Source organism: Giraffa tippelskirchi, chromosome 11 (genome assembly GCF_054371585.1).
Source record: "Giraffa tippelskirchi isolate mGirTip1 chromosome 11, T2T-mGirTip1v1.2.pri, whole genome shotgun sequence".
In the NCBI taxonomy this organism is placed as follows: Eukaryota; Metazoa; Chordata; class Mammalia; order Artiodactyla; family Giraffidae; genus Giraffa; species Giraffa tippelskirchi.
The window spans coordinates 33,371,759-33,386,319 of NC_137285.1; the positions used below are offsets into that span (position 1 = coordinate 33,371,759).

At 33.6% G+C, this 14,561-nt stretch overlaps 1 protein-coding gene across 5 annotated transcripts in view; it reads right to left on the reverse strand.

The window, feature by feature from the left end:
* The window catches only part of FSTL5 (follistatin like 5), a 780,511-nt gene that overhangs the window by 88,185 nt on the left and 677,765 nt on the right, over positions 1–14,561 (reverse strand). For 4 of the 5 annotated variants that reach the window (XM_081538294.1, XM_081538299.1, XM_081538297.1 and 1 more), the window contains one exon: positions 122–240. In XM_081538294.1, the coding sequence (XP_081394420.1) occupies positions 122–240 (119 nt within the window). Of the gene's footprint in view, positions 1–121; positions 241–9,732; positions 9,760–14,561 lie in introns of all 5 variants that reach the window. The other variant, XM_081538293.1, reaches the window with a different exon arrangement.

The following is a 14,561-nucleotide window of genomic DNA, read 5'->3' on the forward strand; positions in this document are numbered from 1 at the left end:
ATAGCTTTAATATTGTCCTCCCAAAATGTCTCAGATATGTACAGATTTCATTATATTTCCAAAATACAATTCTACTTAAAATTGCTGCATAAAACTATAAAGGAATTTTTAAAATACTTGCCTGAAATCCAAGGAGCTTTTCACTTGGCTTAATGTGCCTCTGAAATTCACATTCTATGGGTTGTATCACTTTGATTCCATCTTCATAAAAAACATAGAACATGTTCCCAATTCCCAGACCTTAGGAATAAAAACACATTCAAAAGTTCAAAATAAAATTATCAGAAACCTTTATGACCAAAACTCAGTGCCAGTCATATTGCTGGTGGGAGATCAATTTGTGAAGTCATGTAATGTTAATAAAGCAAACCATGTGAGACCTTTACCAAATATCCAAGTAAATTTGTGATATTATGCAGAAATTCCACTTCTCCCTAATCTGTACATCAGTGTTTTCTTTGTAAGTCAACAAATGTTTCAGATATTTTAAACTAATTGTAAATGGAAATTACGAGCCCTTTGATACACAGATTATGTCTGCTACCTTCCCACTTAATTTAGGTGTTGATTAAGGTATAAAAGTACTTTCTGAAGAATCATGTTTATCCTATTTCTTATTTGAGTTCCCTAGGGAAAATAAACTGTCATTCTTTGCAGGAATTTAGAAACTAATTACTTTTGTTCTAGAAACAAAAAGACCAAGTCCTCTAGATTTTGGAGAATATATATTGAATATTTTCCAAAAATAACATTTGTAAATGTAATCCTACTAGAGGTCTTACATGTCAGTTTTCATAATGATAAATTTGGGGGTTAGTTTCTCCACTTTAAAACTTGAATTATGTAAACCCATGGCTGATTCATGTCAATCTATGTCAAAAACTACTACAATATTGTAAAGTAATTAGCCCCCAACTAAAATAAATAAATTTATTAAAAAAAAACAAAAAAAAACTTGAATTAATATAAGGTCTTGAAAAAAATCTCATTTAAATCATACTATTAATTTTTTTCACACTGCAGGTTTGGGTCTGTCCAACATGTCCAGACTAAGAGCATGTAGTCCTTTCTTTCCTGATCCTCTCCTGATTACCTCATCCAGGTATACCAGTTTGCAAACCATATTTATTCAGTTTAATTCTATCACACATAATTCAGTGAGAGCATGTGCCCTTTAATAGTTAAGCAATTGTATTGAAATCTTGGTAGTTTGAAAATTCAAATTGCTTAAAATGTTTATCTTCTGAAAACATTTTTAATTTTTATTTCAACTGACAATACTTGCAAAGTCTATGAAATCAAGACTGAGGATCACAAGTATTTGATTTGCAAAAAAATAAAATTATTTAACTTAAGCTGTATTTTCTTTTATTAAATATGTTTCTAGCTAATTTAAAATGTCACCAGTTCTGCCTATTTGATCTGTGTCCATCTATTCCTATGATTAAGAGGAAAACGTATTCGATCAGAATTGTAACTTTATTGGTATTTATACATAATGAAATTATGTCTAACTAGTAATGCATATCCATTTTAATATTATTTTGACAAATCTTATTGTTTTAAAAATATTTTACCATTCTTATATTGTAACACATGTTATCTTTATCAGTTAATTGTGCATTTTAATTCCAGAATGCACAACGTTACAATAAGATGTTCCTGAATAGTAGCGGAAGTGGCAAGGACTAAATTCAAGTTGTTTTTCATGAAATAAAATTTAAGACTTGTCAGCTGTTATTCATAATTACAGCTCTGCATACAGAAACATCAATTCTATACCAAAGGTATACAAAACTCAGTTTTTTATGCAAAAAAATAATTTGTATCCATAAGCTTTTGTATAAACTTGGATAGATGGTTGATGTGCGCTACCTATTAGTGACTTGCAAATTAACAGGACTGGGTGTTGAAACTTATGAGCACAAGTAAGTTGTGATGTGGTGTTTGATTTTCACTTGAGTCAGTTACTTTGTTTGATGATGATTACAAAGCACATAACATTTTTTAATGAACTTGACGCTACCCTACTTCAGCTGCTGCACAACTCTGCTCCACAGTCAGCAACTTGAATATGTTTGAGTTTGACAACTACTCCAAGTCCAGACTGTTTACAAAGTTCCTGAAGCATCTTCTGTCCTTTCTTCTATGGATGTTTTCAATATTATATATATATGTATATATATATATATATTTTTTTTTTTTACTGTATTCTGTTCATTGTGCGGTCAGTGAGATTCCGCTGTAATTTTGCACAGATTAAATTTCTGGGAGTTATTTCCCTCTGAAAACCTACTTAATCCATCCAAATCACTTTCAACGTTGAAAGTGTATTCTCTTACTTTTTAAAATATGAGTTATACATCAGCATTTTTACAGAGTATAAACTACTTTCCAAGTTACAAGTTATTGAGAAATGCAGATAACTTTAAGCAAGGTGCATTTTACTGTTTTTGGTGGGAATATAACTCCTTAGTGGTTATGAAATAGTAGTGCCAACAAAATATCATGTACATATATGTTAAAATGATAATATAAATGAACTAGCTATCAGTCACTCTGCAATGAAAAAAACTTTATCCTCAGAACTGTTGATGAATTCCTCTCTTCCCCACCCAAACAAGGTTTATTTTGCCATTTATTTTCTTGCTAGACATATCTTATTCATCAATTATCCTTTAGGTTTTAGCAGAAGAGTTCATAATCTGAGTATATGATGAAGATGTAGCATTCTAAATTTGCTACTATAATATTATAATTTATTTTGAATATGCTAGGCACAGAATAATACAAATTATCTGATGCTGGGATCTTGGTAATTGAAGACACATGCTGATTTTTACATTAGGGGCTTTCATTATGTTTATTTGTATAAGAAGAAATAATGTACCTGTGTATGTTCAGTATAACTATGTCATTACAACATATTTCCATGTTCTAACCATTTAAATTTTTTTTGGTATGAGAGACTGTAACAGATAAATCCCATTCTCAGATAGCTCAGAGGTAAACCATAGCTATAGAACTTTCTGTTGTATTGTGGGGAAGTTACTTACTATGTAACTTCTGTGTTGTGATTGTAAGAAGTAAATAAGATGGAGAAAGGAAAACATGCAGCCAAGTGACGTGAACTCTTACTATGATTTCAAGAAATGTTGAATTGTCCCTATTTTTATGATTGACATTATCTCTTTGAAACATCATTGGGGGAAAATGGTGAAATGGCATATAACCAAATGCATTTACTATCCTCATGTTTTCCTCAAATCTACACTGTGAGATATACTACTATACATTTCAGTTTTTTATGAGATTGAATTATATGAATACATGAGCCTTCTGAAAGAGCAACCTGATTTTCTAGTAGAGCAGTTGATCTTTTCAGGAGGGTCTGCAAATTCAAACTATTTTCAGACTATAATGCTAAGATGTCATTTGCATTTTTCTTTTTCATTCAAATATAGAGTGTAGCTCTTGATAGTATACATGACATATGGTGTTATGATGATATCACAACAGTTCAATGCAGAAGCAGATATAGGAATTCTACGTTTTTTATTCAGCCAGATATTTTTAAAAACGCAGTGTTCAACAGTGAGCCTTTTCATTTTTTAAATATCACTTTACAAATAATATGGTATTTATGGTTTCATGTAATGGGTTTACTACAATTATTTGTAATAAATTATTAAATACATATTTGAATTTTGCTTTAATTTCTAACATGACAATTAAAGTGGATAGAAATAACCTACATAAACAAAAGCTCTTTGGGTTGTCAATAATTCTGAAGAGTGTAAAAGATTTCTGAGCCCCAAAAAGTCTGACCATTAGTTTCAATTACAATTCTTTCCTCATGGATGTATTTCCGTTTAACAAAAGTTCTTGATGTAAGTAAAAGCTTTACAACTGTAGTCATTGCTTTGTCTTTTTCATCACTTGGTGAAGACAGACATAAGTACTTTGTCTTTTTCAGGTCGATAGTTAATCTAAAAAGGTATAGTAGCTCAAAAAAGTGATCTATAATCTGTTTTTTCCTTGTGAGCGTTTTCTCTGCTTTGTTTTTCTTTCTATACAGAAAGGACATACACAAGAAGAGAAGTATTTCCCAGAGGATTTTTTGATCAATACTGTGCTTTTAAATATACGAGATGGACTGAGAAAAAAAAAAATGGATGTAATTTACATCCTTGTATCAATCCCTTGAGGACTGCCACACAAGAATAATAGTGCATTATGATAATATAGTTACATTATGTGTTATATATAACATCTATATTTCATAAACTTTATCAGAATAATGGTTTTTGTGATTATTGGATGAATATTTAAGTCAATAACAAAAATATTTTGTGGTGTTTACCTTCCTCTTGTGTAAACTGCCATTGCTTTAGCATTTAATTTATGGTCAATAGCAAATTATAATCTTACAATGCAGTGATTTGGTAACCAATCAAAGATCATTTAGTAAATTTTGTGTTAAAGAAAGTCCTTCATTGATTGTTATTATATTATTTTCTTCCCTTTCAACTAATTCTAAAGTTATTTTTTAATAAAGAAGAATACAGGCAAAAACAGATGGTCTGCATTGCATTTCTCACCTTGAATAACCCAGCAGGGATGGATTTTCAGTTTATGAATGTTCCCATTTTTGGTACTCAGTCTTTGGAGCTAAAATCCTTTTCACACACATAGCAACACCAAACCATCACACCTCAGTAAGATATTTATGTTTTGTTCAATTGAAACAAGAGTGACTTCCTCTTTCAATCTTCTAGATTTTTGGAGAGTGATTGTGTTAAACTTATTAGGCACTATTAATTCAGGAAATTAATGTTCAGACACTGTCTGAACATTATATATTATTGGTCAGAATGATATTATCCAAAGCTAGTCTTCTTAAGTCAGAATTCAATTCCCTGAACTTTCAAACTTATGCTGAAAAAGTTGAATGCAAATCTGCGTGATTGATTTCACATTCAATTATTAACATAGCAAAGGTTATATCATAATAGAGCATTTGTTTGCTATGTAGTTAATATTAGAAGAAATCATATATATAATTATGTATATGTGCACATGTTTGTGTATATACATATATTTGTTGTTGTTGTTCAGTTACTAAGTCATATCTGATTCTGAGATCCCATGGACTGTAGTATAACCAGCTTTCTCTGTCCTCCACTATCTTTATAGCATCGAAATTTATCTTCACTATGCTATGCTATGCTAAGTCACTTCAGTCGTGTCCGACTCTGTGCGACCCCATAGACGGCGGCTCACCAGGCTCCGCCGTCCCTAGGATTCTCCAGGCAAGAATACTGGAGTGGGTTGCCATTTCTTTCTCCAGTGCGTGAAAGGGAAAAGTGAAAGTGAAGTCGCTCAGTCGTGTCCGACTCTTAGCGACCCCATGGACTGTAGCCTACCAGGCTCCTCCGTCCATGGGATTTTCCAGGCAAGAGTACTGGAGTGGGGTGCCATTGCCCTAATAGTTTAGTTGGTAAAGAATCCGCCTGCTATGCAGAAGACCCCAGTTCAATTCCTGGGTTGGGAAGATCCCCTGGAGAAGGGAATGGCTACCGACTCCAGTATTCTGGTCTGGAGAAGTCCATGGACTGTATGGTTTATGGAGTCGCAAAGAGTCAAACCCAACAGAGCGACTTTCACTGATTTTCACCACCAGACATGTCCACAGCTGAGCATCACTGCTGCTCATTCTTACTGGAGGTATTAGTAATTGCCCTCTGCTCTTCCCCAGTAGCATGCGGGACACCTTCCAACCTGGGAGCTCATCTTCTGGCCTCATATCTTTTTGCCTTTATATGCTGTTCATAGGGTTCTCCAGGCAAGAATTCTGGAATGGATTGCCATTCCTTCTCCAGTGAACCACATTTTGTCAGAAGTTTTCACTATGACCCATCCATCTTGGGTAGCCCTATATGGCATGGCTCATAGCTTCTTTGAGTTACACAGGCTCCTTCTCCATGACAAGGCTGTGATCTATGAAGGGGGTATACAAATATGCATACACGTATATGTCAATGTGTATATGCACATATATCTGCAAATGGTTATCTTGTCAGATTCTTTTTTTGATCTGAAAACAGTTTTATGAGATAAAACGCTAAAACATTGACATTTGTTTTTAACAGAGAAGATATAGAACTTGCAAATGAAAATATTGACAGCTTGATCACTCTGGCATTGGCATCAGAAACAGACAGTAGAAGATGTGGTCTATCCCTCATCCAATGATATGATACTCTGTCTCCTGAATCTAAAAGCCTTACCTTCTGAAAGCTCTCTCTTTTCATTTTAAATATTTCACCAATATTGTTGTGACACAGTAATTTGGTCCTGAGAATCTTAGCAATATTTTGCCTTAAAAACAATTATACAGTGGCTCATTAAGATCGTGTGCGCTCGCCTACATTTCCCATGCTCCCCTGCAGCATAGAACAGTCTGGGCAATGAAATGTGAAAATCTGAGGTCGGAGGAGTTAAGAGATGACCTGATGCCTATTATTCTTTTTTCCCCACTTTGGTGACATTATAGGTCACAAAGCTAGTCAGATAATAATGTAACACATAAACTGTTTTGCAAGATTTCACTGTAATCTTCTATTTGTACCTTGTGCTGGTTGGTGTTAATTGCCCAACTAATATAGTAATTTATTTGAATAATTTCTATAACGTATATGTGTGTGAAGAGATTCATAAATATTTACAAAGAAAATTTTAATATGAAAATACATATATACATATACATATATGTATATATATACATTTGCTTTCAGATCACTAGTTGTCACATTAAGCCAGTATTTTCCAAAGTAATTTCAGTGCCATATTGATCCTACAGATATTCAGCAAAACGATCTTATTTATAATAAATTTAGAAAATGCTATATTACATAACAAACCATCTGACATCTTTCCTTGGAGTTTGATATTAGTATATCTGAAAGTTCAAATTAATCCTGCAGTGAATAAAATGGTTTAAATTTCTTTAATTCAGTGCTTATAAAAACCCTTATTATTGTTACATGGTAAAACATATACCAAACTGTTGTCTACTAAATAAATATTAGGAAATACTTTATTAGATTATAAGACCATAAAAATATTGCAAAAGAGATCTAGTCATACTGAATCTTTTAATGCATACTTTGAAATCATACATGCAGTAAAATTAGTTGACAATGAGTTAATCTTTCATTTCACAAGATTAAAAATTTCATAGAGCAGATACTAGATCTTATCTTTACAAGTGCTTTCAAAGTGCTCTACATTTAGTTGTCTCTTTAAAATTGTAAATAAATGAGTGATATATTTTCTCTCTTTTAAAATGTTTTTCTACACTCCTACAAAAAAGAAAAGAGTTTGCCTTTAAATCATATGACATTATAGAGGAATTATCATTTTGAAATCTCTTTCACTTATCATTTATCTTAAAATGCTTGGAATTCTTCAATGTTCTCTCTGAGAACAATTTTTTCTTGGTAAGAGTGAACATATGAGCATACAAACAGAAAGCACTGCTAGAGTAAAGATAAAAATGGATCTCAGAATATTTAGTTTTTTTAGTTATTATTCTATGTTTTAAAAATACAGATAGAAATTTACTTTGGATGCTTCTTTTGTTATTTTAATTATTTTTATGAAATAATTGTGCTCATTTTTATGGTTTAATGATTCCTCAACTTGGTCTATTATGCCTGGCCACCATTACTATTATTACATGCAATCATTTTCAATTGTAATGCCTTGCTGACAACTGTGGCATTATAAATATAATTTACAGATTCCTGGAATCTGAGTCAAATATATTATTTTAAATCTTGTTTATTTCAGGAAACACCAAAGTACTCTGATGACAACTGTACATAGAAAAAGGATTTTAAAAATTTCCTAAAACATTTCTTGTATATACTTCAAAATTATCTGCAAAAGGTACTAAATAGCTATGATTTCCTGGGTCAAACAACATCATAAAGAGTAAGCATGCCACTGACTGATGGAGAGTACTTATTGAAATCATACAGTCAAAGATTAATGGAAGAAAAACTTAAATGGATAAAAATGTTTTCATATAATGAATCTCAGGATGATTTTAATTAATCTGGAGGTCTCCTATATTTTTAAAGGTCACCTGAATAATATTATACTATTATTACATACTAATGATTATTATAAAGTACTAATGTTAATGACATCAATTCAAGTTATAAAAAAGAGTTGTTTTATATATTTTAAAGAGATTTACATATCACAAATTTGCAAGGAGAGTGCCAAACTATATTTCAAGCATTATTTTAAAAAACGTCTGGCTCAGAGAGGTAAAATGACTCATTCAAATTTTCCCAGCAATTAGTGAGCCAAGCTAGTCCTGTGGTACGTGATCTCTGAATATTTAAGTTTTATTCCTTCCCTTAATAACGATTAAATAAAATCCATTTTTACAATACCCATAGAAATATTTTTTTGATCTCAAGAAATAAGAGAGTCTAAAGAAACATCTAACACATATGCTGATAATACCTGTTTCAGTAATGATTGAATTTGTATGTTCAAATGTGAAATATCCAAGTGGAATAAAATGAGAAGATAAAATTACTCCAATAGCTCTTTAGTAAACTGGAGTTTAGGGCCTTTACAAAAGACTTGAGGAGAAAGAAATACCAAGGGAGAAAAAAACATGTTATGCTCATCTTTGAGAATAAAATTGAGATGGCTAAATTTCAGAATTTATTAACCCTTCTGAGGCATGGTCATCCAGGTAGGTGTGACTCCAATTCATTTAAGAATCTAGAAATGGAAACAAAGAAGTTTTTCTACAATGGTTTGTGTAGACAATTACTTTGACCATTGCCTACCATTGTCACTTTTCTCCTAATAATTTGACTAAAGCACTTGGGATATTTGAATTCTGGGCAAACACTTCCTCTTGGCTTCTGTGGCTAATTAAGAAAGACTAGAGCAATTGAGTACAGACTACAATTTAAGAATTTGATAAAACAACCTTGTTGAGAATTAACAACTATCCTTACTTTTGAGATGACAAATTTGTGACATAAAGAGACCCTAGGTTACATACTGCTACAGACTGGATTTGAATCCAGTTGCTTGAAGTTTAAAACCCATTTTTTTCTTTTTTTAAGATTATTTCTGATGTGGATTATTTCAAGTCTTTATTGAGTTGTTTTTTGTTGTTGTTGTTTTTACAATATTGCTTCTTTTTTTTGTCTTGGATTTCTAGCCACAGGGTTTTTGGGATCACATCCTCCTACCTAGGGATTGAACCTGCAACCCCTGCATTGGAAGGTGAATTCTTAACTACTAGACCATCAGGGAAGTCACAATATTTATTATATTTCCTTCATAAGGTAATAGTTTAATAATTTCTCCTTTTCTTATTTAAATCAGGGCTTAATATATAAATTATGCTTAACTAAGTTTGCTTTCATTTATTTGACTAGTTTTAATTCTATACTCTTAAAAAGCATTTCCATATATTGTAACTTAATTTGCTGATTATATATCAATAATCAAGCTGATGAAGATCTATAAATATTTTAATGATAGCCATTTACAGAATAATATTGGTTTATGCTCAAATAAAGTTTTAATCAAAATAGAAATGAATAAGGCAATTATTAGAACTGATAGTCAACAATATATCAAGTAAGCAAAATAATCACAATAATATAAAAAAATAATGGAATTTAGTACCTTCTTCTCTCCATAATATGTTAGCTACTGCAGCATGTTTAAAAGAAAAAGGAGAAAAAAAATGAGTAAAGTGAAATTCAGTTACATAGTAATAAAAATAACTATCAAAGAGGTCACAATCTCTAAGATAGAGTATAGCATGCATTAAAGAATAGTGAGGGTGAATTCAACAACCTACTTTAATAAAACATTAAAATGCTGGGAGTATGATAATGTTCTGCTCATGTCTTGATAGCCAGTTCTTTAGAATAGAGATTATGTTAATAAACAAAAAAATTATGCATCACTGAGAACATTGAGATATTTAAGCTAATGGTGTTAAAATATATCTTTAAAATATACATAGTAGTTAAAACTATTCATTTATTTGAGGTAATACTTAAAAGTTAATAATTGAAGCAGTTATAAATTTAAAATTCTCAATAATCATAAGTAATACTTATACATAATATGCAATGAAGGACAAAATGATAAAAACAGTCACAGAAAACTAACCAAACTGATCACACAGACCACAACTTTGTCTAATGCAATGAAACAATCAGCCATGCCCTGTCGGACCACCTACGATGGACGGTCATGGTGGAGAGGTCTGACAAAACGTGGTCCACCGGAGAAGGGAATGGCAAACCACTTCAGTATTCTTCCCTTGAGAACCCGATGAACAGTATGAAAAGGCAAAAAGACACTGAAAGATGAACTCCCAAGGTCTGTAGGTGCCCAATATGCTACTGGAGAATAGTGGAGAAATAACTCCAGAATGAGGAGATGGAGCCAAAGTAAAAACAGCACTCAGCTATGGATGTGACTGTTGATGAAAGTAAAGTCTGATGCTATAAAAAGCAATATTGAATAAGAACCTGGGATGTTAGGTTCCTGAGTCAAGCAAATTAGAAATGGTCAAACAGGAGATGGCCAAGAGTGAACATCGACATTTTAGGAATCAGTGAACTAAAAAGGACTGGAATGGGTGAATCTAACTCAAATGATCATTTTATCTACACTGTGGGTAAGAATTCCTTAGAAGAAATGGAGTAGCCATCATAGTCAACCAAAGAGTCCAAAATGCAGTACTTGGATGCAATCTAAAAAATGACAGCATGATCTCTGTTCATTTCCAAGGTAAACCATTCAATATCACAGAAATCCAAGTCTATGCCCTGACCAGTAATGCTGAAGAAGCTGAAGTTAAATGGTTCTCTGAAGATTTACAAGAACCTCAAGAACTAACACCCAAAAAAAGATGTCCTTTTCATTATAGGAGACTGGAATGCAAAAGTAAGAAGTCTAGAGATACCTGGAGTAACCAGCAAATTTGGCCTTGGAATACAAAACAAACCAGGCCAAAGGCTAACAGAGTTTTGCCAAGAGAAAGAACTGGTCATAGTAAACACTCTCTTCCAACAACACAGGAGACAACTCTCCACATGGACACCACCAGATGGTCAATACTGAAATCAGATTGATTATATTCTTTGTAGCCAAAGATGGAGAAGCTCTATACAATCAGCAAAAACAAGACCAGGAGCTGACTGTGGCTCAGATCATGAACTCCTTATTGCCAAATTCAGACTTAAATTGAAAGTAAGGAAAACCACTAGGCCATTCAGATATGACCTAAATCAAATCCCCTACGATTATACAGTGGAAGTGAGAAATAGAATTAAGGGGTCACATCTGATAGAGAGAGTGGCTGAAGAACTATGGACAGAAGTTTGTACCACTGTACAGGAGGCAGGGATCAAGACCATCTCCAAGAAAAAGAAATGCAAAAAGGCTAAATGGTTGTCTCGGGAGGCCTTACAAACAGCTGAGGAAAGAAGAGCAGTGAAAGGCAAAGGAGGCAAGTAAAGATATACCCATTTGAATGCAGAGTTTCAAAGAATAGCAAGGAGAGATAAGAAAGCCTTCCTCAGTGATCAGTGCAAAGAAATAGAGGAAAACAGATTGGGAAAGACTAGAGATCTTTTCAAGAAAATTAAAGATACCAAGGGAACATTTCATGCAAAGATGGGCACAATAAAGAACAGAATTGGTATGGGCCTAATAGAAGCAGGAGACATTAAGAAGAGGTGGTAAAAATACACAGAAGAATTATACAAAAAGATCTTCATGACCCAGATAACCATGATACTGTGATCATTCATGTAGAGCAAGACATCCTGGAATGTGAAGTCAAATGTTCTTTATGAAGCATCACTATGAACAAAGTTAGTGGAGATGATAGAATTCCAGTTGAGTTATTTCAAATCCTGAAAGATGAATCTGTGAAAGTGCTGTCCTCAATATTCCAGCAAATTTGGAAAACTCAGCAGTGGCCACAGGACTGGAAAGGGTCTGTTTTCACTCTAATCCCAAAGAAAGGCAACGCCAAAGGATGTTCAAATTACCGCACAATTGCACTCACATGCTAACAACGTAATGCTCAAAATTCTCAAGCCAGGCTTCAACAGTATGTGAACCATGAAATTCCAGATGTACAAGTTGGATTTAGGTAAGGCAGAGGAACCAGAGATCAAATTGCCAACATCTGTTGTATCATCAAAAAAGCAAGCGAGTTGCAGGAAAACATCTATTTCTGCTTTATCGACTACTGCAAAGACTTTTACTGTGTGGATCACAACAAACTGAAAAATTCTTCAAGAGATGGGAATACCAGACCACCTGATCTGCCTCCTGAAAAATCTGTCAGCAGGTTGAGAAGCAACAGTTAAAACTGGACATGGAACAGCCGACTGGTTCCAAATTGGGAAAGGAGTACATCAAAACTGTATTTTGTCACCCTGTTTATTTATCTTGTGTGCAGTTTATATCATGCGAAATGTTGGGCTGGATGAAGCACAAGCTGGAATCAAGATTGCCGGGAGAAATAGCAATAACTTCAGATATGCAGAAGACACCACCCTTATGGCAGAAAGAGAAGAAGAACTAAAGAACGTCTTGATGAAAGTTAAAGAAGAGAGTGAAAAAATTGGCTCAAAACTCAACATTCAGAAAACTAAATCATGGCATCCGGTCCCATCTCGTCATGGCAAATAGATGGGCAAACGATGGAAATTGTGAGAGCCTTTATTTTTGAGGGCTCCAAAATCACTGCAGATGGTGACTGCACCCATGAAATTAAAAGACGCTTGCTCCTTGGAAGAAAAGCTATGACCAACTTAGACAGCATATTAAAAAGCAGAGAAGTGGATGACAGAGTATGAGATGGTTGGATGGCATCCCCAACTCTATGGACATGTGTTTTTGTAAGCTCCAAGAGTTAGAGATGGACAGGGAAGCCTGTCGTTCTGCAGTCCATGGGGTCGCAGAGTCAGACAGGCTAAGCAACTGAACTGAACTGAAAATGCAATAAATCTAAATATATCTTGCTAATTTCAATGCATAATAAACAGTTCTTATTAAATTATTCCTGGACAATAGATTTATTAACTATTGTGTAAGAACTAACTAAACAAATGAAAAGTTAAAATATTAAAGCAGATATGAAGGAAAATACCAACTAAAAATATTCTCAGCAAAATGCCTGCCTCCTTTTCTAATTCAAATTTATCGAATTGTATATAATTTTTTTTTGAAATATACTTGATTTAGAATTATAAAAGTTTGGGGCATACGCATACACTTTCAAAGCAAAATAATATTAGTGAGAAGGAAATGAAACTAAAGGCAAAGCTCATACACATCTGATTACTCCCTGCACGTTATAATGATATTAAACATAATCGCTTTCAAAAAACTAAACCCTGACTGTCAGTGTTACAGAGACAAGACTGAGTCCAGTGCTCCTTGCTGGAGGCCGGAGGCCCAAGTCATGTATGTTTCAGCACCTCTTATATTTTATAAAATTAATTTTTGTAGAGTAAGCATTTTTTTGAGATTCTTGTAAACAAACGTAAGTAGACTTATGTTTCTTCATATCTTCATCCAAGGGGTATGAAGTGTGCATATCATGTGCCAGGCACTGTACTCAGTACTACATTACACAAGATAGGATAGACCCAGTTTCTGTGCTAATAGAGTTTATATGGTAGTTGTTCAGTCGCTAAGGTGAGGGTGAAGAAAATGAAAAAACAAGATTCAAATTATATAATTTCACAATTAAAATTTTAATGTGTTATGAGAGAAAGGAACATAGTACCCTGACTGCTTTTAATGAGTGGATTATTATGATCAGTGAATCTAGGGGAAATATCTCTCCCTAATGATGACGCTGAAGGGGAAATTTAAAATATGAAAAAGAGTGCACACAGGGAGGGTTGGAGGAATCTGATTTTCAGACATAGGAAAAGCATGCATAAGCCCCGGTGGTATGTTAAAACACTGCTATGTTAAAGGTCTAAGGGCACACATTTTTAAGATAGGCAATAACATGTGAAAGTGAAAAGTGAAAGTGAAGTCACTCAGTCATGGCCAGCTCTTTGTGACCCCGTGGACTGTAGCCCACCAGGCTCCTCCGTCCATGGGATTCTCCAGGCAAGAATACTGGAGTGGGTTGCCATTTCCTTCTCCAGGGGATCTTCCCAACCCAGGGGTCTAACTTGGGTCTCCCACATTGCAGGCATATGCTTTAACCTCTGAGCCACCAGGGAAAGTACACAAAATACCTGACTTATAATATTAACACCAGATAAAGTAAAATTCAAAGCACTATGTAATGAGTTTAAAATTATATAAATTTAAAGCACAGTATTAAAATATGAGACAAACTATTAAGATTAGACACAACATTCATAAATCTACCATCATATTCTGCTTTGACTCAGTCCCCTTCAGTATTTGATAAATGAAGAGGAAAAACACAAAGTTACAATGGCACGATTATTATT